Source organism: Chelon labrosus, assembly GCF_963514085.1.
Source record: "Chelon labrosus genome assembly, chromosome: 8".
NCBI lineage: Eukaryota > Metazoa > Chordata > Actinopteri > Mugiliformes > Mugilidae > Chelon > Chelon labrosus.
In genome coordinates, this window is record NC_140358.1 from 5,224,840 (window position 1) to 5,252,659 (window position 27,820).

The following is a 27,820-nucleotide window of genomic DNA, read 5'->3' on the forward strand; positions in this document are numbered from 1 at the left end:
TTAGTTCTCAGACGTAATTATATGTGGTATTGAAAAAAGGCCCTCTGTAGTGATTCTGGTTAGATGAACTTGATATGAACGTTTTTTCCTCTTGTATATTTAGTGAGAACGATGCACTGTGCTCTTTTTGCTCAAAATACTGATTGACTCCACTAGGTGTCACTAGCGCAGCTGTCATAATATTGAGAAAGACAAGCAGGCCAAACATAACATCTGAATCTGCAGTGGCCCTGAATGTGTTTGTGGGTTTAATTTCTTTATTTATGCAACAATTTTATGTTCATCTTTGTGTGTTTCTCCAACACACTGTGCACCTGTGTCACCGTAGCACTTTAGTTGTCAATATGACTTGCAGCCCTACTCAGTCAAGCACACAATTAAACAGAATACAGAGTTAATGACTGCTCAAGAATAAAGCCTGGTATCAAATCAAATGTCACAGTGTAAACACAACGTCCAGAATAAGGAAGCTTAGGTGATGAGGTGTGGAAATGTCATAGTGTCTGTATGCTATTTGAGCTGGGTATCGAAAACAATTATTTAAGGACCACAAGGTAAATCAAATGTTATCCACATCACTGGAGTTTGTATTCTAGGAAGTTTTGTATTCCAATCACACATTTGCATTAAAATATTCTTGCAAAAACAGTGGGGTAAAATTTTAGTCTATTCCATGTAGGTGAACAGTATTGACAGACACTGAACAGAGTCTGACTGCTGAGGGGACAAAAGACCTCCGGAAGTGTTCCTTCTTGCACTGTGGGTGCAGCAGTGTTTGACTTTAGGAAGCTCCTTCAGCCAAAGACTGCTCCACCCACAGTGCAAAAAGGAACGCTTCCGGAGGTCTTTTGTCCCCTCAGCAGTCAGACTCTTTGACATCAGCATTCCTTAGCACTGCTGCTGTTGAGCTTCTTTTCTGGACATACAAGAGCATAGTATATACCAAGTCATCCCTGTCATTACCTCATGTCTTTTTTGTGCAATACTTAGTGCAACTCCTGTTGGAGTTTGTTTTAGTCATGGTATTCATGAATGTCAATATGTATATTCAGACTTATCACCTCAATTTCTCTCGTCTACCTTATTCTATTTTTTTTTTTTTGTATCTTTTTGTATCTTGCGCTGTTGTTCCCTGCCGCTGTAACACCCTAATTTCCCCACGGGGATAAATAAAGTCCTATCTTATCTTATCTTATCTCTTTTCATACAATTAAAAACATGAACTTAAACAAAGTCTATGCTTTTGCTGCAGATATAGATTTTGTTTTTAGTTGTATCCTGTGAATCACCTTATCGTGAACCAACTTTTAGCTGACTCCTCATGGGGGACATTTCCACTAACTTTCTTTGACTTTGTTTTTCTCTTTATCTGTCTCTCCCAACATACACCCAAATCTCTCTATTTTGCTCTCTTTGTCAGTTCCTCCCTTTCTGGTTCAGCCATTCAGGGTTACAGCCATTGGAACAAGCTCTCCAACAGCTGGAAACTCAAGATGATTTAATCTAAACCTCAGGAAGCAGGATGGGAACCAGATGCAGTTAAAAACACACACAGACATAGGGCAGTCAGCTAGCATGGGGGACCTCTTAAGGGCACCTTCCAAAGGTGGACAGACATTTTCCTGAAGCTGCTGGAACTTTAAGGGAGGAATTAAGTGTCTGTTTAAAGCTCAAGACCATCACCAGACTTAGACTCAATGGCTGGAGACATTTTACTAAACCATCACTATTTTCTAAGCAGTCACTTCTTCCATAGTGAATACTGACTGAGCATGTAGATTTAAGAGACGCTGGCTTATTCCAAGAATGGAAAGTTTGATGAAATGATAGTTGAATGACTAAGGCTCTCCAATTCTTCAGGGAATATCATCAAGCTGCCCTTGGGCAAGGCACTTAGCAATAATCCATGTTATAAGACTATCCTAAGTTACAAGGTTCAAGTTGGAGAAAAGGTCTTTTGTTCCTTGTTGAAAGTTCAAATGAAACCGCTCTAGCAAATGGACACAGTTTTGGAAATAAAATTCAAAGCTGTGACTGTTTATACTAAATTTAGTTGCTCTTTCTATACCACATCTAATGCATGTCCGTCCATCTTGGAAGAGGGGTTCTTGTTTGTTATTCTTCATGAGGTTTGCTCTATTTTTTTCAAAATTAAAGTTTATTTCACCAAATCAAGGGTTTAAAGCAGGTACCTTATTTCATCTGAGGGCTACTCATCACTTAAATGACTTAACATTTTGTGTCAAAATCAGTTATTAGTGTTCAACACCTAATCATATTCATGTTAGAAGCATGTTAGGAGTATTTCTAGCTCTATATGTTTCCATTTCAACATGTCAAGCTCACAAAATGTACACACACAAAACTGCTGTAACATTGAAGTCAAACAAAATGAGGATTATTTACTACTTGACTACATGATTTATGCATTTTACAACTGTTGTAATTATCTTCCTTTTGTTCTTGTATTAGTATTTTGGATATGGCTCATTAACAGTACAGTTATTCAGTATTATGTAAAGCAGTTATGTGAAATCCGTTAAAGTGACAAGAAGAGTTGTTTTTATGTCTTACCACCATTACCTCTACCATGTCATTGAGTTTCACATCATGTCATACACTGACAAAGCAGTGTTTATTACAGGCTACACAGTTTTAAATGTTAATTTGTCAAATTTGTACTGAATGTGACAAAGACAGAAGTGTGTGTATGTAAGAGGTCAGGCCAAGGTGTAACAGATCAACTGATCGATGATGGACACGGAGGAAATGGGCATATTTTCACACTTCCTCTTTGCATCTGTTTTCCTCTCTCGCTGCTCTCCTCACCTTTCCTCTCACTCCTCCCCTGACCTCTCTGAAGTTTATTTTCTTGTCATTTTCTCTCTTCTGTTCTCTCTTCTGCTGTCATTTCTCCTCGACTGGGCACAGCCCAAATAAAGCCAAACGGGATTATTATCCTCACAAATGTGGTGGAATACAGTGGCTACCCTAACACTGAGAAGGGGAGGCATCCTGCTAAGATGAGCTCCCCACCAAGATTTCCATTAGCATTTGTTTCAGTGGCAGATTTCAGTGCCCAATGGGTCCACAAACTGTTTCATAGGGCCTTCAACCCTGCCAAGAAAAATGTCTGGTGGTTAATAAATACCAGACACGTGCTTGTAAAGGCTGGCTGCTGCCTAAAATGTGCCAACTCCATTGGCTGCTTTGGAAGGTCACCAATATTTTGTTGGTGGCCAACAGAAATAGTGTATTTCCAATATGTCTGCTGTTATGTCGCATTTTATCTTTTACAATGATATCTGGCATTAACTACAATGTTTCAGGGCTTTGCTGATTTGTTTTGCCTCTGAATGTCTCATTCAGTATCTGGGGTTTTAACAAGTCTGGCTGTAGTTCATCAACTTGGTCTATTAAAGCAGATACTATATTGTTGTCCAGGGCCTAAAGAGTTTTTTTTAAACAAATACAACTTTAGAAGACACTGTGCAATAGTATATGAAAAATAAATGGACTGTTGGACAGAGTTTGCACTGCTGGAGAAACCGCAGGAATAAAATGGAGAAAGGCATCTAAGGATAGAGAGGAGAGAGTTATGAGATACGGAGATAACTGAAATATAAGTCTTTTCTCATCTAACATTCTTTTCAGTCATCCTGTTGGCATTTTTCAGTGGGAGTCCTGGTCACGTTTTCACATTTTCCCTCAACGTGTTGTGTCTGAGTGTGTGTTTCCCAAACAAGCCCACAAAGGTAGTGACCCAGTTTCTACAGCCAAGTTTCTGGGGTTTTCTGTGTTTTCTTCTGCTGCCCGCACTCGTCTAATGTAGGAGGAGCTGTTACTTGATAGACTCCATGTGGTTCACATAAACACATACACAGAGAAAAACACACGCATGGAACAACAAGCATGCATGCTGAAGGCAAAATACTAAATGCACATCTCACTTAACTATTTAGTTACAGTTTTGGTACTTTTTTCATCCAGAAAAGACAAACACACGTCATTATCATGTCCTGGTGTCTGTAAAACACGAACAAGCAAAGTCAGTATGACTTTGTTTCAATCTGTACTAACTTCTGTTGTAACCATGGAGACTTTGTGAATAGGTCGCACCACAAAGTTAAAGTAAACTCCAAGTATTTGTGGATATATTTGATACAAAAGTTTTGCTGACAAATGACAACTAGCAGTGCTAGAGGAAAGGCTGCAATTGTAATTGGTAAAATAAATGTATGCATGCTAGCTGGCTAAGGAGATCTTTCCATTTTACTGTTTTGTTTACTCGTCTCTGGCCTTTTGTTCTCTACTGTAATCCTTTCTTAAATAAAAGTGTCAAGATAACAAACTTGCCAGCTAACAAACTTAGCTTGGTTGCTAAGCTGCCAATAACACAACACTGTTTAGTCAAAGACCACTTGTTTTTATCTCTGTCTGCACGCCATTGTATTTCATTTTTTCCAGTACAGTTTTTACTCTGTCAAATGAGTGTATTGGACACCACAGCTACAAAATTAAAACATCTTGTTATATTCTGGATACTGTTCATCACTATGAAGAGTTACTGATAAATATCATTGAATGTCACAATTCACCAAAGTTGAACTATGACACTAAATATTCAGGCTAACATTCACATGAGTGAATGTTAGCTACTGAACATTAAATCACAATGAGTTGAATATACAGCAAAATTGAGCAACCTCAACATAACACCATTCAGTGCATGCCATAAAAGGTGGCTGAGAAATGGAACCAATCTCAGTAGATTACTGCATCAGCATAGTGGTACAGACACATGAACCTGACATTAAAGAACTACTATAACTGTGATTTTGCCTCATGTCGCCATTATTAAAGGAAAACTAGAAGAGCTACTGTTGGCTGGGAGGGAAGTGCACTTGTTTGCTAATAGGCGGTTTAGACTATGTGAAATTGATGCAGAAGTTACGGTGACAGCTTTGGTGAAAGTTTCAAACGCCATTGTTGAAAGTGAAGCAGGAAGTGGAAAGAGAAGCAGGAAGTAGAAACAAAAATTAACCCGACTGGCAAAAGAGACACAGTGCCAACTAGCATTTGGGTGGCATTGTTATAGAGCGAGCCAGACTAACGAACACACAAGTATAAATGGCTCGCAACGGCACAGGCTATGTGTGCAGGTTAAACATAAATAGCTTAAACATAAATCTAAATTACCTATTACAGTGAGGTACACCCAGGATCACTGAGAATAGTTTGTCTGAAATATCAATTTTAAATCTGTATTTCTGTATTTCTCAAAGATTCGTAATAGCGATCCTCCTTCCTCAAAGACTAATATTTAAAAACATTCTCGCTAATTTCAATTATTTGCAACTTAACACACCTCAGAAGTTTTCAGAGACTTTTTGTTGTCTTTCCAAAGTAAAAATCACATCAATCTTGTCGCTAATCTCAAACCGGGACATTTCCAATGAACAACCATCTGCAGAAGTGCCCAGTGCTGTGTTTAAACAAGTCAAGAGTTCTCTTCAGCCTTCTTCTAGGAATAAGTGAAGAATAAATCCAGATCATGTGGGAGCTTCATTCCATCACAGATTAATAACAGCCTGTTTTCCAAATGTTGATCCAGGAAGCTGTTTGACAGACGATTCCTTCACATGACTTTGAGAGTAAAGGCCAACAAAGATGATTGTAGATATTATACACAAAGGGATATGCAGAACAGAGAGACAAGCATGTGGCCAGAATAAACGGAACCATGTTAGTAATTGCAGAGATCCAGGATTATGTATTGACCCTACAATGGGTTGCTAAAAAACAGATGATCTAACAATGTTCCTCAAGGCAGGCAGGATTAGGACAGCACATGACATGTAGGGATCTTTTTAATCAGTTTCTTTAATTCCTACATGTCTGTTTCTGTCAAAATAACAGGTCTACATAGGTTTTAAATTAGTATGACAGATGATCCAACAATCATATGACCGCAACCCTACATGTCTTATTTCAATTTTAATGAACAACTAGGGGCGGCACAGTGGGAGGTGGTTAGCACTGATGCCTCACAGCGAGAAGGTCCCGGGTTCGAATCCATGGGCCGACTGGGCCTTTCCATGTGGAGTTTGCATGTTCTCCCTGTGTCTGCGTGGGTTCTCTCCGGGTACTCCAGCTTCCTCCCACCATCCAAAGACATGCTCATTAGGTTAATTGGTGATTCTAATTTGGCCGTAGGTGTGCGTGTGAGTGTGAATGGTTGTCTGTCCCTCTGTGTTAGCCCTGCGATTGACTGGTGACCTGTCCAGGGTGTACCCCGCCTCTCGCCTGCTGACAGTTGGGATAGGCTCCAACAGACCCCTGCGACCCTTTACAGGAATAAGCGGGTACAGAAGATGAATGAATGAATGAATGAACAACTAGATCTAGTTCTGTGACAGGTGTAGGAACTTGGTTTTCATTTGGATGGACACTCAAAAACATACAGGCCAAAACCACCAGTTTAAGGTATTATGAGAAAACAGATCACAGTATAACTGTATATTTAGTTGAATTTCTAACTCAAAGAGAAAAAAGTTTAATCTGCAAGAAAAGCTTGCAGTAGATAAACAGACTTTCTTTATAGCAATGTTTCCAACTGCATGGCTGCCCTAGTTGCCAGATGAACCTTTTCTCCACACTAACTAATGTGATGTTGATAGTAAAGTTTTACGAACCAAGGAGGAAAAAAATGCCAGAGATATGTAAAAATGTACATGGTGTGTCCATGTTCGTGTACATAGAGTTGGAAGTTTTGAGTCAAATCAAAATCTAAATATCTGCTGTGGCAGTATTTTCTGTCTTCGTTACCCTCCCAGCATGCCTCAGACAGACAAAGTATTGTAAAAAAGAGACAGATACTGTACAGAAAAACCAAGGTGGTGGGTCTTCCTAACCACTGACCCCTCAGCTGTCAGATGTCTGGTTACTACTTCTCCCATCTGTCATCATTATTTCATTAAGACAGAAACCCGAGAAAAAGCGACTGGCAAGGTCATTACCACAAAATATTGAGCAGTAACTGCTCACACCTATGAAAACAAAGCGCAGACCTTAATACACTGTCAAGACGTCACAGGAAACCAGGGGTAGGAAAAAGGAGATTAGGGTGTAACAGTAATCTAATCAAAAAATAATAACTTTTATCTCACTGTAATTATTGACAGATATAGGAGGAAAGAAACTTACATAACTTACAAATTACATAAACGTACCTGTCACCAAGACATTAGTTTAAATTATGTGCAGCATAATAAATGTTCTAAATAGCTGAATTGACAGTTATTTGTCCATATTTAAATAAATCACACACACATAAATCAAGGCAATCGTTTTTCAGTCACAAGGTACCAACTTTGGTAGACTGAGCTCCTTTAAGTGGATTCTGGACTTCAAAGAATAAACTTGAGGCTGGAGACATGCTCAAATCACAAACAGACACACAATTCTGCCAACACTTGTGTCTTGATCATTCACAGTACTTAACTTACACTGACTGTAAACCTATTAAATAATTATCAACTGAAAGACAATAGACCAAAGCTTTATTGCACAACCCAGTAAAGGGTTAAGATTTAAATTGTATTTCCCCTCTTTTGATGTTTAATTTGAGTCATTTTGGCTTTCTGCAGCCATCTGGATTGAAATACGAGGTAATTTTCTAAAATTTCTGGCTGCATGCTCTTGTGGGTAGTCAAACTAACAGCACTTTGAGACTGTACTCAGGCCCAGCTTTCTTGAGCTCAATGGAAATAGAAACATATACTGTAGCTGATGTCACAGACACTACAAACAGTCTGCATCAGACACAGACCTACTGCAGGCCAAGCTGCTTGTTAAATGTCAATGTAACATAAAAACAGTATTTTAAAACCGAGGGCACACACTGTCTGAAATACGTACACCTTTGCACCTCATATGACATCCTGAATGTCTTGATAAATGTCACCAACACAAATCCCTTTTTATTTATTGCACTTGGACGTTTCACCGACGGTGATATTGAATTGCTTTGTAACAATCCATGTATGAACCGCCTCAAGGCTGAAATATCCACCTTCTACCTGTCAAAATCTGTCATGGCACAAGGCAATTTATTGGGTGATTCGAGTGAGGGATCAGAGGTTTGACCTGGGTTCATCTGTTCAGCCAGGTTCATGGAAACAGCAGGTGCTCCTGATAGTTTTTTCTGCATTTGGTGTGGTTGTGTTCAGCGGTTGAATCACAGTATTTCTGGGCAGCAAAGCAGGGTTACCTAACGGCTCCTCAGAGAGGGACAGTAAATCCCTGAACAGAGAGAGACACCAGAAGCATTGGATGATCTTCTTGGCCAGCTTGCCGAAAGCCAATAAGGTGAATGAGCATGTATGAGAGTGTCTAGTATGTCAGTATAGTTTCAGTGTGTGCATTTTTATGTTGTGTGGATTCAAGTCTTTTGCATCCTGTCCTGCAATAACACCATGAAGAAAGCTCTGTATTTTTATGAAGTGTGTGAATGTTTCTTTACTTTCTCTGCAGAACAATTCTCCCTTCAAATAATAGCAAAAGCAGAAAGTCTATAAATTCATCTTTCTGCAGACTTCTGGTCTAACATTAAACCACATCTTCACTTAAGGTTTCTGAATGTGTTCTTGCATATTTATTTGTCCTGCTCTATATTCATATGTGCAGTCCTGTCACTATGTGTGCAAGAAAAGTCAGTGACATTCACTGTTTTGCATACATGGTACATTGCCCAACATCACCACGGCCTGTGAATCAGGCTTTGATTTATAGATCTAACTAGCAAATGGTTTATATACCACAAGGGATTTTGGACAAGGCATCACTCTCCAAGTGATGTTATGCAATATATTGGATTCAGTGGAAAATATTCTATATACACTTTTAGCTTTTTCTTAATTTTCACTTAGTTTAAAGCTGACATCATTCTCCAACATGCTGAGGGAGGGATATGAACTTTATGCCTGCGGAAATCATTCAAAGCCTCCTGTTGAATTGATAAAAAAAAATATATATATATAAAACAAAAAATACAGTTGGCGTCACTTGGAAATGAGAATCGGTTTTCTCTTTCTCCTGCTCTGCAAAAGTGATCTGTCTTGACGGGTCATTCAGTGTAATGTTAGTCTTAAAATCTTATTTCTCCAAAAGCAAGTGAGGCAAAAGGCTAGCTAGAGGGCGGGTTGAACTGGTTCGTTTAAACAATTTTCAAGTGACGCATGCTTGATAATTCTGGAACAAATTCACAATGTCATCACGCTTCTTGAAACATCACTGGCAGCCAGTGAGATAACTTCCCACATTTTCACCATTTTTAAAAGAAAAACAACGTTTAAAGATGGCTCTTGTTTTGTTCATTTTTTTTTTCAGGGTGAAATGTATACGTCTTTAGAGAGTCAATGTTTTCTTTTGACTTATGTGATAATTTAATATCCTCCCCAGTCTCTTTATTTCCAAACTATTAGTAACTTATCTGTATCAAAGCCTGACAGCTATACAGACTTCTGTCCAACAAATTTCTTTTCTCCTCTGTCACTAAAAGCCTTCCAACAAACACAAGACAAAGGACCTTTTTGTTCTGTTTTGATTTTTGTGTGTATCCTAAGTATCTGTTTTGTTTGTTTTTTTTAATTTAATTTCTTAATTTGCAGAATGATCAAGTGACAAATGACCAGACTGCATCTCCAGCTGTTTGTTCAGTGTCTTCAAAATATATATTCATGCAATTTATTTCATCTTCATCTGAGAAACATTAATGGGTCTCAACATAAGCTGTTTAGTTTTAGCATTTGTTACAATTTGTGCAATTTAACAATGCAATCATGTTTTAACCATCACTGTATATAAGATGGACAAACCCTCTGTGATGTCAACCCACCTGTCACTCAAAGCAGCTCCACCTGTAAATTTTCACTTTAAATTTTCACTTTAACTTCAACTTTAATCCTTGATGTTTACTGATTTATATAACAATTTACCCTGTGTAAACTGGGAGGAATGAGTTTGGTGAAATGAGCTTTAAAGACCAAAACATTCTGTGTACCAGGCTGTAAACATGTTTATTTATGCTGTAAAGTTGGGCATTTTAACATGGAGATCTATGTGGATTGACTCACTTTTGGAGTCAGACTCAAGTTGCCATTTGAGGAACTACAATTATTAACACATTGCGTTGCCTTCACTTTGCAGCCACAAAGGCACCACTCGATATTAAAAGCTGTTGTAAAAGCAAAGATTCATTAACGTTGAGAACTTTAAATCTAATTCTTTGTCATACTTACAGAAAGGCATGTTATCTGATTCTGAACGAACACCAGCAGTTATGCAAATTGAATGTAAATACCTGCCATTTTTTCATTCTTGTGTTACAATTTTAAAGCCACACAAGATTTTACAAATCACGTGTCCTTTGAAAATTCAGTGAAAAGTTTAAAAAACCTGGGACACTTCCTGGAGTGAAATTTTGTTTTTAGTGCAGAAAAATGGTATTTGTAATCTTTATGCACTGGACTTGATCTCGACTGATTTGAGGTGGGCAGAGTCACAGAGTCACATTTATGCTTTACATTAAAAAGTGTTGAAGTTGCACTAAGGGGTCTCTAAGGCTCTAAGCTGTCTGGAACTCAGTGTTTCATATTGTTGGACATAAAATCTCATCTGTTAAGTCACTATGTAGGCAGTGTTATGCAACAGAGTCACCTGTGATGACCTTGACTCCATCAGATATTTCCATCAACAGATTATTTGAATAATCTGTTGAGATTATTGATAGTGACTACAAATGTCAAGCCTGATGTGTTCCATCATTAAATTTAGTGAAAGACCTGTAAAAGTTTTCACTTGAAACCCCTGACAGTTTTAAAATGCAGCTACATGAGAACATGACAGCACAACAAGCTCCCATCCATCTATAGGATGAGTGGAAAAATAGAGTGATTTACCATCACAGTGTGTCTGACACAGAGAACAGTGAGCTCCTGCCAAATGTGGTGTTACACTTAAACAGTATGGATGATAGCTTAGATTGATTTCCCAGACAGAAATGAAAATATTAAAGCCTATGAATCACACATGTTGTAAATATAACACAGTTGGTTAAGTAGATTTGTAAGAGATGCAGTTAGAAGGTATTCATAATATTGAGGTGGTCCGGCACAGTTAGTATAAAATTTCAGTCATGATGGCCACCCACGTACAACTGCTGGTACTAAAAGGATATTGATTGTTATTTATCAGTTCTAGCCTACATTTTAATATCTCAAAGCACAAACACTGCCGAAACCACACTATAATAAAATCATATCATTAAGAGTTTATTTAATGACGGAGTCCATAGTCCATTAGCTTCAGAATCACAAGCCTTTGCATTAAAGTTTTCTTCATGCTTTGATGATTACAATTCTCAAATTGGCATTTAATCATCACGCGGAGGAAGAGTCAAATCAAGGTCTCTGTGTACAGTAATACAAAACCTAATTGTTTTACCACATCATGTTCAGAGAAAGCAGTGCCATCAGTTTGCTCCAACTGTAATCCCTTGATTACACAACCAGAATTTATGACCAAAAGGAGCACAGAAATTTCCAAGAATTAGTTGTAGAACTACTAGAACAGCAGGTCTGAAACATGTTCTGATTACCTACTGAGTTGTGGCGTCACTTGTCTGTCTGTTTCCAACTGTGAGCCTGTTTACTTGACATGTAAACTTAGTAAGCTGTACCTTACTCTACCAGAAAATGAACTGTAACATTTGGCACAACTTTTAAAGATAACGATCTAAACTACTAATTCTTGTAGAGCTTGGCTTACTTCTAAATAATAAACTTAACCTCCACCATTAAACTTTTATTCAAACATTTGGTCATAATAACATATTTTAACATTTTAAACTTTTTTAACTTTTACCTAACCATACTAGCCTGGTAGAGACTCAATTCTTCATCAGAATATGAGTCAGGTAATTCGCCAATGGGATTTAATAATGGTGTGTGTTTCAACCAACACAAAGAAAAATATTCCTCTGTACACAATTGGCTAGTCCTCCAACCAATCAGAGCCGTTTTGTTGTAAACTAAATCAGTGCAAACAAAAATGTAGGAAAGGGAAGTTGGGCTGGTTTCCAAGATATAATCATAATATTAATCACCAAAGTTCAGCAAACATATACAGTGTAAACCTAATTAGGAAAGGTCATGGATAACTGTTGTCTTCTGTCATTAACTGGCATACATAGCGAAGAGAGTGATTTAACTTCAATGGCCTGTGCTATTTATAGTTCGAAATGCACCTGTATTATTTATCTGCAAGATAGAACTGTACATTGGAAAGCAGCACGGTCATATTAGCCATTAGCATCTATTTACTTTTTGTTGAGATCTTGTCTGAAAGACAACAGCTGGGGACAACAATGATCATCAATCAAGAATCAGAGAAAACTACTGAAAAGGCTGTCTTGTTAGTTTTTAGGTTGAAAGGCTGGTGATTGTTCACTGTTGCGGTAGTGTTTTTGCTACTGTGGTAGACGGGGTGCATCTTATTGGGTCTCTGTTTACAGAATTCTGGTCAGTTTGGGCTTCACTGTAATGACTGGGGATAGACATCAACATTCCAGTGTATAAATGTTTTGGTGAATGGTCATTTTATATGTTTTTTGATTTTTTTTTTTTTGTTGTCACTTTTTATGTACAGTGTTTTGAAACACAGTTTAGTCCAGTGGGGGCTTTGCTGTTAGTTGTGGTTGCTTAAGTGTCGTAACATTTATGGTTGTTTGGGGTTTGTTATACTGGTGTGTTTCCAGGAGCGACATTAAGGGGCCTAGTCAGACAGTGTTCAGGAGGAATGTCTGTCTGTCTGTCTTTTTTTCTGTGCAATGTTGTTTTCAGATGTTGACAGGATTCAGTGTGTTTCTGATTATGGAGCAGCGTGGTGTGGCAGACAAGTCATACTAGTCAGGTTGCATGTTTTGTTGCCCAAATCTGTCCTCGCGAGTCTGTATTTACAACATAAACACTGTGCACGCAATGGTAGGTGAGCCAGATGATGGCGTGACAATAGTGAAAAAAGAGTGTCAAGTTGGTACTAAAATGATATGGTAAGCCTAAGTAAATAGGTATGCATGCTTTTATCGAGGAAGACCAAACACATTTGTCTTACTTCTGTGGCCAACTCATCCACCTACATTTGAATCACACATTGTCCCCAATGGGACAAGTGTTTGATTTTTATGTCGCAAGGGAAACATAACAAGTGCAGCTATCATTTTTTTCATTACGTTCAGTATTTAGTGGTCAGATTCTGAGTCCAGTCTCAACACAATGGCACTTTTCCAATATACCAGAGGAAAACGTGGGGAAAGCCGACATCTTTAGAAAAGACCTGGCTCATACTTCCCCAAATTTACACCTGGGAGCTTTCCAGTATAAACAGTTCTGCTATTGACCATGGACCTGCTTCAACTGACCAATTAGGGCTAAAATGCCTTGGTTGCTTTGGGAATGGAAACGTTTGTTCACTTTTCCTCTGAATTCTGTCACGGATGTAAGCTGGTAACTTTCCAGCCACAATACTCATCCTCTAACTTCCAGGCGACTGACTTTTGTATCACATTATAAAGTCACTGATGTTTTTTTTATTTTTAAATCCAAATCTGATTCTATTTAAAAGCTGGAAAGCTCCCTGATATAGTATGTTGAAGTACAAAGCTGGTTGTTTTGTGAAAACACGCAGACTATATTAGAGTCACAACAAATCAAATATTAACTTGTGTGTTGCTTTAGAAATGTATGTATTTATTTAAACCACCAATGTTCACTCCTTTTAGTCAAAACAGCTAACCGAATCAGCAATGCAGATGTTGCTGACCAATATACTTACCACACACTGGAATTTCATTCAGTGGTTGAATAAATTCTACTTTACTTTCTTTACAAGTGACAACAATATGCTAATATTGTTTTGAGCAAAGGTAACTGTACTAATACACTTCAACAGGGGTTGGATCAGGGTCCTTGGGCAAAAGACTGAACCTTATTTTATGTCAGAATTAGCACATTTAAATCAATGGCATGCTTGCAGACAGCTTTCCAGAACACTACCACCATGTTTCTGTAGCGCATACGTCATGTAATTCACCTTACAGCAGCAATGGGCAGAGGGCTGCACGTTTCAGCTTCAAACTGTATGAAAAACCTGGCTGAAAAGATGAAAAAGCCAGACTTCATTTAACTGGGACTCTACATCCCATGGTTTCTTTTAAAGCAGAGCATTACAATGTGTCAATACCGCAGCCTTGGGCCTTATGGCCTAAGTGTTGCTCTCACTTCCTCCCTCATTTGGATCTCCCTGTCGCTCTATCCAGACATGTCAACAGAATACATATGGAGAAAACCAAAACCAACTTTATCACTGTTTTCTTCACCGGTGGAAATCCATTTTGGCACTTTTGCAACCTGTCAAAATTGGACCACACCGTGTCAGAGCAAGAGCACCACATTTCAAGAGGAAACTTTGAAACCTGCAGTGAAGCACAGGGCTACTGTGTTGGAAAACGGACTCTCATCTAATGTTTTTTTCTTTCTTTTTTTTTTGGGAAGGGGCCCTGTAAATCATGTCCTTTATACCTCCGGCCGGGGGTTCACTGCCTCACCACAGGGTGGGAGGAGAGCATGATGGGAAAAACATGATGGGATCTTACTTTAGTGGGTCAGAGAGGGATGAAGAAAAAGAGAGAAGAGAGTCATGGGCTGCAAAAGAGGTAAGAGGAGCTATATACACTGGATGGATGAAGGAGAGACACAGAGACAAAGTAGAAGGTAAAATATTGAAATATAGTCAGACAGAGAAAGAGTAATAAAGATGGTGGAATATGAAGACATAAAACAGTAAAAGCAATAAAAATTAGACTTCGTTTTTCAAAACATACACAAGGTATGTGTATAGCTCCATATGGCAGAAAGGGCATAAAATAATAAATAACATTACATAAATATGGTGGTCATGGCTTCACAGCAGAAGGGAGAAAAGAGGGACGCAGTTGCAGATATTTCATTGAGTGGTCGAAGAAACTCAACTTTTCTTTCTTTACAAGTGACAAAGAACAATGTGATAATATTGATTTGAGCAAATTTTACTGTACAAATACACTTCAGTGGGTAATAATTTAATGGGAGGGGGGATCTTAAACGCTCAAAATTTATTTTTTAGGCCTTCTATGTCTGTACTTTATTTTATTTCAAGACCTTTGTGAGAGTAAAATAATATATAACATTATGTGAACTGGTGTGGGTTGGAGCAGTCGTCTGGATTTTATCTTAGGTTTGCCCCCACAAGGTCAGAAACTGAAAACCAGTGCTGTAGAACAAAAATAATTTATTTATATGGCACATAACTGCATTTAATGGCTAAACAGGCATTACAGGCCCACGTTAGTAACAGTTCATAACCCTAATTTAAAGACAACCAGCCCACACCAAAAGACAGAACCTAAGAGAAAGTAGAAATGGGCAAACTATTGGCGTATCTGCTCCAGTATCCCAGCAAATCTGGCAAACATTAAGGCCATTAAAAACTTAACAACACTCATCACCAAGCCTTTCTCCTCTACTTGACCCCTCGCTACCATTCATAGTTACCCATGTGGAGCTTTTAAAAGCCTTTCTGCTAAACCTAAACAATGCACTGCAGGTGCCAACCGCTCAGCAAGTCGCCATGAAACACCCAAGAATGGGTAAGAGGGAGAAAGAACAGCAGACTCAGCAGCTGTGTTTTCCTAATGGTGAATTTATATGCGTTGTGTTTTAATACTCTGCAGTCACATAATACCCTGGAACAGAGCTGTTCATCCATAATTCTCAGATATAAATCGCTTTGGTCTCGACATCTAATATTGGCTTGTCTGACTGTGGTGGTTTTTGATGATTGATGGCACAAAAATTCAACGACGTCAGTTGCAACACAGACAGACTGTTTGTGTGGAGTCAAATCGAAGGACACATAATGAGTTTAGGCAGGTGAGACAGGCTGTGTGATTAAACTATTTTGTAAACATTAAGCCAAAATTAAGATCTATTCGTGTCAAACCAGCAGTAATTTCATAGAGATAGCTGGATAGAATCTGGATCACAAATACAAAGCACTGATTTAACAATGAACACAGCACAGAAACAACCACAGAAACAGTATACTAGCATAAACACAGCTAAACCTGCAGCCAAACCACAGTGAGCCATGTGCTGCACAGATATATAATATCACCACAGACTTACTGTCTCTCGTTTCTGCTCTGACCTGCAGCATCCATTAGAAGGGATACACACACACACACACCCCCCCACACGTGTACACACACACAATTTATCCAGAAATGCGCAAATGAATGCACATGCACACCGACTGCTCCCACACAGAGGAGGAAATTATTCTCGGAAATCAGGGGTGATTATTGCTGTAACAAGGCCCTGGGGATATGCTGTGTGGAGGCTAATAAAGAGAATAGTGTGAAAAAGGTTGGATGGTGAGACCAGGTGTTGGCTTTAAGCAAAACAATGTGTGTGTTTGTGTATGTGAGAAAGTATGAGGCCAGTATTCATAATGAATGATTGATTTGAGAGTCTTTTGTTTTAATAAATATGCATTAAATTTCATGTGCTGCAATGCATGAAAGTGTGTGTGCGTGTGTTTGCCTTTAGACACGTGACCCTGCATCTGTTTGCTTCCATGTGAGCGCGTCTGTTTATCAGTATTTCCAAATGCACCGTGGTCAGCCTTCAACCTCTCTGAAATGAAGCCAGGGAGTCAAAACAATGACATCACATCCTGTCACCATAGCAACACAGGCTATTAACCTAACAACAACATGCCCTGTTATTTTGTGTACAGGCTGTCCGGTCCATTGAGTTGACATATGATGGCCCCTCGGCGACCCTTTAGCATCTTCACATTCACCCAGACACTGAAATTGATGTGTTCAGCCCTGCTTCCTACTTTCTGTTAGAAAGTTCAATGCTCTTACTTGGCAGCGAAGTCAATTCCAGCTTATAAACCAGTTTTGGATAATATTTCTTAGCAATGGAAGTTTCTGTCTCATAAAAAGGTGTTACAACCTTCATTGATATGAGGCATTGGAGAAGATATCAGGTGCAGCCAGGTACGAAAGCCGTACTAACCGCTTAAACTTTTGAGCAAAGTCAAAGAAAAAAATAACATCTTAAACTTAAGCATGTCAATTTATCTTGTTTTCAGATGGAAACTCCCGAGAACTAAATCATATTAAATTTGTTTTTGCTCTCTCTCCAGTACAACCAATACGTTATTTCATTCTTCCAAAATCAATACACAAGCATCAGTTCATATTATACCTGAACCCTCAGATTTCCACAATGTGATGACTCCACACTGGGGAGTCTCTTTGACAGTTGCCGACATATATAAGCTCTAGATAAGTCTAAAATGCCAACCACACTCCCACCTCCCAACCCACATCCTCAGCTCCCACCACGACTGCAGCAGACACATGACAGGCTTGCCTTTTTGGCAGCAGGTCCTTGTGGTGATTTCTGACCTAAATTCTCCCTGACTTTCCTATCTCTAGGTATTTTAAAGTTTCCTTTCAAACAACACAGGAGTCGTCATTCTCTTTTACTATCTACTTAGACCAGGGTCAGTGTGTTCTTACATCAGGGTTATACTCATATGCTGCAAACATAAAAGAAAACTAGGTCAATGTGCACCACAGCAACAGGAGAGTCAACAGTGTGGTAACATTAGCGGAAGCCATGGACAGTGTTTACAACAGGCTCTCATCTCAAAAACATGCATTTGTATGCCTGTTTTTGTCCGCAAACCACATGACAACATGAAAACCAAAAATGAGTTAGTCTTTCTCTCAATAAGTTTTAACTTCCCCGGTTATTCATAGATTTTGAACCACTATCCAATCATTTACTGCTGAATACATAAACTATTATAAACATGTCTTTAATATATACTTTTATAAATACTGGCAAAAAAGGGTACATTTTTAGAAAACATTAACCAGGACACTATATGTGGACTGATTCAGAAGTGAGCATCCTTTCTCGCTTCTGAATCAGTGCCCATATAGGGGTATAGCAATACTTGAATCGCGATTGTTTGGTCGATACTTCTCTAAACTATGGGAAAATCTATGTATCATCATAAAAACCTTCTGCAACTCATAACAGTCTGGCTTTTTATTATTCCCTGTAAATCTTGGTCATACATTTTCCCTGTAAAGCATGGTCATACATTTTCCATGAAGAGAAGAGACCAAAATCCAAAAGATTTTTGATTTCACATTTATGGATGTTGGCCTTTTACCACACTGTTTATTGATGAAAACATATATGACTTTATGAAAAATTCCTTGATATACAATAATACACTGAAATTGTTAGAAAACTTTCACCAGGACACATATAGTGGTCTGATTCAGAACCAAGTAAGTGGATCTTGAATAGTGATTAGTCATCAAGAAACCTTTCTAAACCATGGGAAAATGTATCTATGTAAGACTCTGCAATGCTCATAACAATTTGACCTTTTATTGATCCCAGATTGGTAAATGAGCTCTCTGGGGAAGTGAAGGGTCAGGGGTTTCCTCAGCAACGACAGACCAGGGGTTGGTCTGGCTTCAGTCGCTTGCTCAACCACAGTACAGCACTGTGGATGTTTGCTGACACAGGACTTAAAAGGTCAATCTAGTAAGTCTGGCAAAGGTGAGGTAATATTGGTATATGGTGATGACATGATGTGTAGAAGTGTGAACCAGGCTCATGCAGTATCTGTGAATCCACTTCATGAATCAAGCCAGGAGTGGTGTGCGTGCCACGAGCGAGGACTGAAAACCACTTCAGCCACGCAAATATACTACCGTCAATAAAACTGAACAGAGTGCACCACTGTTCAGTCTGTCTGAGTTATGAGGGTGGTGATGAGTTAACTTTCCTTTTTCAAATGTCAGTGAATGAAAACAGACGGGACTCTGCAGTCCAAACAATATGTAGTGGAAATTGAGAGAGGTTGAGTGAGGGCAACTCGTCTGTGTGTCTGCGTGCATTTGTGTATGTAGGCATTTCAGTTTGTTTTAGAAAGAAACATAACCATATGGAAATCATTAGTTGTAAGCTGATTCAGCGTGCTGGTGTTAATGTGTGTTTGCACGTGAGTGTGTGGTTCTGTCACCTCCTGGTTCTGCAAAGTCAAGGACCACAAACCCCAATCTCCACCCATGTAGCCAAACACACAAATGCAGACATCTTGTACGTGTAGTGCTGAAGAGAGTGTTTCTATTCATATTCAGTCTGGGCCACAGCTTTACCTATTCACATTGGTAAAATATCTATTCACGGAGAAATCAAAGCTCGGAAACAGAAATTTTCTCATACTTTACACTCAACAACTGAAAAGAGGAATCTCTACTGTAGGAAAGTCATATTCATGTCCGAATTTGCACATTAACTTATTATAGGATTTTGACTGGCAAACCTCTTTGGAAAGTCAACTATCCAAACTCAAATCTTGGTCGTGTTGACTGCACCACGGCCATATAAATTTCGTATCAAGTGATTCAATCACTAATTTGAGTGTTGTCAGAATTCAAGTTCATCCAAGTTCTTTAGTATTCAGTACGGTATATGTAAGCTTTCTGCTAAGCCTTGACCGAGTGCCATCAAAAACACAATTTCTTTGTATCTTAAAGCTTATAATTCCACAGCATTTGTAGGGTCATACGTCCACTCGTCTGGCATTTTAAGCCTCTGAAAACACACCAAAGGAGTTATGCAAATTGACTATGACAGAGGCAATATAACTACATGAGTTAAAGCATCAGTGGGACTGTATGGAGTAGCTCAGCTCAAATAAAAAAAACCTGACCAAGAGACATTTAGAGAATTCTAGAAGTACATTATAGGCCTCATTTGACATATATGCAGGTATAGACACCTACAGTATCACACTGTGAAATGGCACTCTACCCATGGAGCTGCACCAGACCCTTGCATTTGAATCCAGAACTGCTGAATACATTAGCAATTTAATGGGCTACTTAAAAAGAGTAGGAGAGAACAGAGGACGAGACTGCAGGAGGGAGAGCCAAAGTCAAAGGGCATGAAAGGGGCAGGGAAGTCATTGGCAAGGAGATAGTGTGGCTGAGAGAAAGAGTTTAGCAAGCTGAAGAGGGGAGTGGAGCACAAGAGGAAAGGAGGAGGGAAAGAAGGGGAGGAAAGTGAGGGGTGAACCTCCTAAAACACATAAATAGGCGAAACAAGATTGGGAGCTTTGCAGTCACTCGTCCCGACAGCCACATCCACAGCCCTCCTCTCCCCTTTTCCTCACCTCCAGCCCTCCTCTCCACCCATCTGCTGCAACCCTTCATTCATCTGGAACCCTGACCGAAACCAGTGAGTAATTTCTACACCACACATTCAACCTGTTTTGACATGAGCATACTGAGAGCCTTAAAGTTGTAAGACTAAATTCGCTAATCTGCACAAACTGAGAGAAGTGATATTTCAAACATATTGAAGTTACCGAGCTTGCATTCAAAGCAATTTAGCAAATTAGTCAAGCCACAAGATATAGAGTAAGCAATTACAACAAGCAGTGCATGGAAACCTAAAAGCACTAAGATTAATTTATTTTCAGAGAAGGACTTCACAGCACTGAAATATTATAGTCAAAGTTCAGGGGCGTTGCAGAATGAAAGCCGAGATGCTGTTCCAGCACTGGAGGAAGGTGTTATGATGTCTCCAAAGTTAGCAATGTCTGCTGTTATAGGTTCATTCTATTAAATAACTTCAGAGCAGAAATGTAGAGATTACAATCACACACAACAACCGCTACATGCATCTTAATTACTACCTTCACAAGTCTAAACAGTGGCAAGGTTTAGGCTTAAAAGGCTTTCTGCTCTGACTGACAAACCCTACTTGTTAAACTCAAACCACAAGTGCAGTTATGTGTGATGTCCAAGAAGATTACAACTGCATGTAGAGATGTTACAAATGAAGAAATCCTCTTCGGGAAATAAAAAATCTGAATCTGAATTTGAATTCTTATGATGACAATGTTCATATTAAGTCCAGGACAGGAAGACCTACTGAGCAGGAAAGAGAGCATGAAAAACCATGTGATGTGATTCAATGTGTACACTGACAGATGTATGGTTCAGTTTGGTAAAAAATCTACACTGACTTTTGTCCTTTCTTTGCCCTACCCTTTATAGATTTATTTCAGGTCCTCCATCCTCCACCAATCTGCTGTTATCATGAACACAACAAAGTATAGTCCTTTTCTCTGTCGCCTCATTGTCATGATGCTGACACTGAGTCAAGGCATTCATTTATTGCCTGTTCCTACTGATGTGCCCATGTGCACGGCCTCAGAAACTGCCCAGTACAGCCTAACCTTTACCGGCAAATGGACGGCGGCGGCTTTCCCTAAGCAGTATCCAGTTTATCGTCCCCCTGCACAGTGGTCAAACCTTATTGGTAAGTGCACTGTGGCTTAGGATTTTCAATGACTCATGGCTCCGTCCTTGAGAGCAAGAACATGCCAACTGGTCAACATCTAGTTTTTTATTTAATCATCAAAATCTAAAAGTAGAGAGGATACTATCAACTTTCTGGGTAAGAATACTAAAGTTGGCTTTGTTGGCTTTGTGTCTAGATGTAGTCTTCTTAATAATCTACTGAAAATACTCCTTTAATATCCCTTAGTGAAGACATATATGAACTGACTACTACATGATCTCCTTGCACTCTCTTTGCTCTAAGGGGTGACCCACAGCTCTGACTACCACATGTGGCAACGTAATGAGTTTGCCAGCAATGGAGTGAGGGAGTTTACAGAGAAAGGCGAGGCCTGGACGCTCATGAAAGAAGTCGAGACGGCCGGTGAACGAATCCAGAGCGTTTATGGGATCCTCTCCGCTCCTGCTGTTGTGGGAGGCACGGGCCAGATGAACACTCAGTTTGAGGTTTTCGCCAGGCACTCCTATGTAAGTCTCTCAACAACTAGTTTCTTACAGTCTGGGTCAGGGCATTAAGTACACACAAGACCTTTTACTGACAGGTTAGTATATACTGTATAACAAGGTGAGGTGATGCCTTCTTTAGCCTGGATCAGAGGCCTAAAAGAATTCTCAAAGTTTTAATTATATCTTTGCCCGTAGTTTATACTATAATTTGTTTTGCTTATAAAAACATTTTACTACCAGCAGACAGAGCCGTACTGTCCAGTACATAAATCATACAGGTTTCCAGTTTGACCACATTTAAAACCAAGGTTATCACTCCACAATTACAGTGGACATTTTGGATCCTTTATTGTTTCTTTGCAAGTAGGTGTGAAAGTTAGTGTTTCAGACACATGGTTTAGACTAGGCCCAGGGTGTGCTTAGCCCATTTTCCATTGAGTCTGTTTTTTTTTTTTTTTTTTACCATGTCTCAGATATTAACTGTAACTGTAAGTAAAGTGTTATATACCCGTCACGCAAAGCTATTAAAAAAAAAGACCAGGATTGTAAAAACTTTAAAATTACCAGCATTTTAATGTAAGCGCCACACGTGTCTCATACTATTCCAACTTGTTCATAATACAAAGAGTTATAGTGAGAAAGAATGCAATATGCAATTTTTAACTAGGCCAATGAAGCACAACTGTTAATGCTCTTGTAAAACTAGCTCCTGGCTGTTTTTTCCACACACTACACCCTAAGGAGAACGTCTGAAAAGTAGCAAGCTTAATTTATGTCACTTCAAATTATGTAAAACTATGCAGAAGTTGGCTGTTAAATTTCCTCCTAATGAGTCTCTGGGTAGGTCATAAAATTAGGGACACATCTAAGCTAAAATACGCTAGGCTTTAACAAGAGACAAGACAAAGCCTGGGGACAAAGTCAGTTGGAGACAGATGTTCAGCAACATAAAACAAGTGGCACTGAAGAACAGAAAAACTGTAACAGGAAACAATGCTATTGGTTGATTGAGTGCTTGTTCTAAAGTCATATTTGTGATGCTCATTTTACTATAACTTCCAAGAAAATCCAATTATTTCAAAAGGTTCCTTTTCTAATTATTGTAAAGTTACATTAATGGGAGAATAAAGTGAATAATATAAGGCTTTAACCAACAGTCCTGATCAAATCATATATAGAGGTATGATGAAATTACAACACTATTTCGTTATTTTCCATCATCCGTGTCTTTCTCCTCCTCTCTCTTCTTATCCCCACATCTTGTCAATGGCCCATCCCCTTTTTTTTCTCCCTCTACACCCTTTGCTTTACCTCTTCCATCTGCAGCTATCGTTTATCGTGCGTATCATTCCAAGCCCAGACTGGTTTGTGGGCGTGGATGGCGTTGACCTCTGTGATGGCGACCACTGGAAAGAAAATGTATCATTGGAGCTGTTTCCATATGATGCAGGAACTGACAGCGGGTTCACCTTCTCTTCTCCCAACTTTGAGACCATCCCACAGGACAAAATCACACAGGTAGGTCAGCCTGAGCCAAGGGCAACACTACATCCATCCAAAGTAAAAATCACAAAACATGTGAGCACAGAAATAAGTATCTTGCTACAGTTGGTGTAGGCAAGAAAGGAGCGCGTTGTTCCAATCCTTCTGCCAGTCACTTAAGGTCACTCTCACAATCTGAGAGAAATTTGAATACCAAAATATGGAATCAAATACTGATACATAAAGGTTTGGTTGATATTTGAACTGTATTAATTCTTCCTACATCTATGTAACTTCTTTAAGTGATTAATTGTGGTTGTGCTACAAATGGTGATAGCCCTGAGAACATCTCTACTATTTTAATTTCTCAAGTGTTATGCTTTGTTCATTTTCCCCTCTCTGTAGATAACCTCATCCTTCCCAAGCCATCCTGCCAACTCCTTCTTCTACCCCCGTCTAAAACACCTTCCACCAATTGCCAAGGTTAGACTGACAAAAGTAAAGAAGAGCAATCAGATACTTAGTCTACCAGTGGAGCCCACCCAGTCCAATCAACTGCCAACAGGAAACGAGATTGAAGACACGCTTATAAGTAAGTCTGACATTCAGAAATAATAAGAATCACTGCCCTCGTATGATTGATTTCACGATGTGAATTCAATCAGTTGTGCATTAAAACAGGATCTTTGTGTGTGCTTTGTGGGAGTATACTGCTTTAAGCAGATGTATGACTTTTACGACTTTCTTAAGTGACCCCAACATCATTTATTGTATGACAGTTGCAAAGTAAACAGTAGAATACGGTGTTCCTGTTACAAAGTGTTTTACCAGGACTATGGCTGTAGCCACCGTCCATTCAAGCCAATAATATTAGTCAATAGGTGATGTGGCATGAATATTATATCCTGTTCCTGTTTGCTGGGAGCCAACAGAAAGATACAACATATTCTCTCTGAATATACTGAATACACTCAGTAACATAAACAGGCCAAATTGTTTAATTGCAAAATATGAATAAAATGTATGAATATGACTAATATTAATATGCAGAAGGTTCATAAGATGTACACGAAAGAGTAAATTCAATGAAAAACTACCATGGATCAGGCTACAGTATGCATTAAAAACAAACTTTAAAGAAGCAAAACCAACCTTTGCGACTGATGATCTCCCCTGACTCTGCGCGCTGCTGTTGAGTATGCAGAATCAAAGTCTATTCTTCAAATCCTGACTTCCTGTATCTGCCCTTTATACTTCAAATACTGTCATATTCAATTTCTAAACAGCCTCTCACCCATCAAAAAAGCAGTAATGAAATATTACTTTTAATTTTTTTTTAAATAAAAACTAAACAGTACGCTCCTTGTTTTGTCAAACTCAGATGTAAAGGTTTAACACGTGGCGAGGAACTTCTGTGTTTTACTGACTCATACAAAAGCATTTGGGAAACATTAGAGGCCACACACAAACTCAATTTCTTCTAGCCAGAAACCAGAGAAGCCAACTGAGTGCAGGGCATCAGAAAATGCCAGGGGCACATCTGGCATCCAGTGTAACTTTAAAAGTGTGTCAAATGGAGAAAGTGAAAGAGCACTTTAAGACAACTTTGTAGAAATTATGCACAGCAGCGTTCAGATCATGACACCAAATGGGACACACATGCAAACGTTTTAACAAGACTTAAATCCATAAAGGGAAGCTAGATTTCCTTAATGCTGGCTCCCAAACTATTTAAGACTCCCTGTTGTAGAGATTATTGGTAATGATAAAAAAATGATAAAAATCCCAAGAGCAAGGAAGAATAGGAAGACAAAAATAAACATGAAGAACGCGTTAAACTGTAAGTCAAGCCAACAATGCAGTAGTCAAATAACGTGTCTGTGTAACTGATGTTCTCCTGTATGAAAGGGAGGAACTTTTTTTTTTTTTTTATAAAAACAGAACTCACCGCAAACAGTCCAAATAGATGACATGACCATGAAAAGTCAAGGTTTTAGGGGGAAAAAGGAACAGATAGCGTGTCAGCCTGGCAAAAGAGCTGACAGTGCAGTAATCAGATTCAGCGCTCAGGGTGACTGTAGCGGTTTGAGTCAGCATCATAGGCTACAGTACAAGCCTGTTGCCCTGACTACCGATCAAACAAACAAAAGACAGTGGCCAAGAATCTGTTGGGGTTTCCTGCCCTGCTTGCAGTCCTTTATCCAACCAATCCATCTGTCTGTCCTTCCCCTATCCATAATAATTTTGAGCTTTCAACCCAGAGCTGGAATGAAAGCTTTCTTTAATGATTAGCAATCACCTGTTCCAGATTTTATCCTTGAGATCCAATGCTGATAAATCAGCTTTGCTTCTGACTGCATGTCACCACATTATCCTTCCCCCGTCCTTAATGGACAAACATGAGAAAAGAAGAAATCAAAATCAGCCTTGAGCTGACATTCAGTCCCTCCATCCGACCAGGCGTCGGTGCAGCTTCCGTACCGCCTCCCATCCTTCTGCTTTTTCACTCTTAACTGACAACTGTGATACAAATCAGCTGTATGCAAGCTCACAGTGAGGTTGGCTCACAATATGGGAGACAGGTCAAGTGAAAACAAGAGAGAGAACATGATGTAACATAAGACTTAAATGATTACATTATTCATTAATTTAACTGATAAAAATGAATCTAAACACAGCCTCCTTTCACTTTCCTCAGCAAGGTGGAATATTCATAGCACTGTTTACTGTTAGGGAGGATTATACTGACAAAGCACAAGCACAGTCAGCAAAAACCCACTCAATAAATGAAGGTTAAATAAAATTAATAGACACTCCAGCAACACAACCACTGCAGAGAATCAGCTGTGAGTTCACAGAGCTGCACCCAGGGCATGCCACTATTTACTGTAACTCACTTTTATTATTTTATTGGCTTTTAAAAGACAAGTTGCAGTGCAGTGATTTTCCCTATTAAGACACATTCCCTCGTTTTATATCTAAACCAATAAAGGGAATTTCCAAACAAGAAATGCCTTGGTTTTTAATGCAATACAGCTGTACAGTGATGAAGAAGGAAAGGCTGAGGGAGTGATATTTTGGAAGAATGATAATTTAAAGTGTATGCCCCCTGTTTCTGTGCAGATACCCCTCTGGACTGTGAGGTGTCAGTGTGGTCTCCGTGGGGCTTGTGCAAAGGCAAGTGTGGAGACTCAGGTGTGCAGCACCGCACACGCTACATTATAATGCACCCAGCCAACAATGGAGCAGCCTGCCCCCTGCTGGAAGAAGAGAGGAAGTGCTTCCCAGACAACTGTTTATGACTAAGCCAGGACAGGCGGGAGAAGAAAGAAAAGAAGGAGAGGAGAGACAAGAAAGAGGGGAAAGCCAGAAAAGGAAGAAAGGGCCGAAGACGGAGAAACAACAGTAAAAGGTCTGCGATATATTCACATGAGGCGTAACTATGATGAATTAGACTCGCATTTTTTCCCTGGCCCCCTGGCCATACCCGCTTTCTGTGGCAATACACTGTCTATTAAACTGAGTCAAACCACAAAATAAATCACATCTTCACGTTTTACAGATAGATCTTACAGCTCTGAAGAGGTGTAGTTTGGCAAATTTGCCATTAGACACCAACTCGGTTTTGGCAGATTATTATTACAAAATTGTGAAGAACAGTGGTGTTTTAAACATAGCCATAAAGTGAAAGCACATGTTCACCGTGTAATTGGGTTTGGTTTGACATTTCTGAAGATCACAAACATTTGTTTGCCCACAGTGGATTATAACTCCCGGTAGCTTTCCTCTAGGAGATTTGGAAACAAATCTATATAAATGACAATTAAGATCTAAAATCACCATATCAAAGAAATACTTAACAGAAAATCCAAATAATGTCAGACTGGGAATAGGGGAAAATATTGTGCTTCAGTAGTTCCAGTAGAAGAAGTAGTACCAGCAGACATTAAAAAACATTAAAAACATGCTGTTTACAGACACATTATGGTTGTTGAAGAAAAAGAATATATTTATTGACAGGATTTTAACCTGTAGTGTACAGTATATGAAACCTGAAAGTATAATTTGTATTCCTTTATGTAATTGAGATATTAGGTCAACACAAAAAATATGCTCCCCTTTTTTGTATAAAAAATACTGAGTATGTAAAAAAAAAATGTATGTATGTTTTCTGCAAGGGTCAATAAAGTGTAAATATTTCTTAAGATCATGTGACCTCATTGTTTTAACAAGAAACACTGCCCTTCTTAAAAGTTTTTTGGTATAACTTTTAATGATCCCTCTAGTTACAGTGCTGTGTATCATCTCTAAATCAGACCC

General features: G+C 39.0%; 1 protein-coding gene across 1 annotated transcript; it reads left to right on the top strand.

The window, feature by feature from the left end:
* The first annotated feature begins 20,379 nt into the window (after nucleotides 1–20,379).
* spon2b (spondin 2b, extracellular matrix protein) lies at nucleotides 20,380–27,311 on the top strand. The gene is made up of 6 exons (XM_084549463.1): nucleotides 20,380–20,441; nucleotides 21,266–21,530; nucleotides 21,816–22,039; nucleotides 23,345–23,536; nucleotides 23,906–24,092; nucleotides 26,624–27,311. Exons 2-6 carry the CDS (start codon nucleotides 21,308–21,310, stop codon nucleotides 26,800–26,802), a joined length of 1,005 nt encoding a protein of 334 aa, XP_084405589.1. The 5' UTR covers nucleotides 20,380–20,441; nucleotides 21,266–21,307; the 3' UTR covers nucleotides 26,803–27,311.
* Nucleotides 27,312–27,820: the final 509 nt, after the last annotated feature.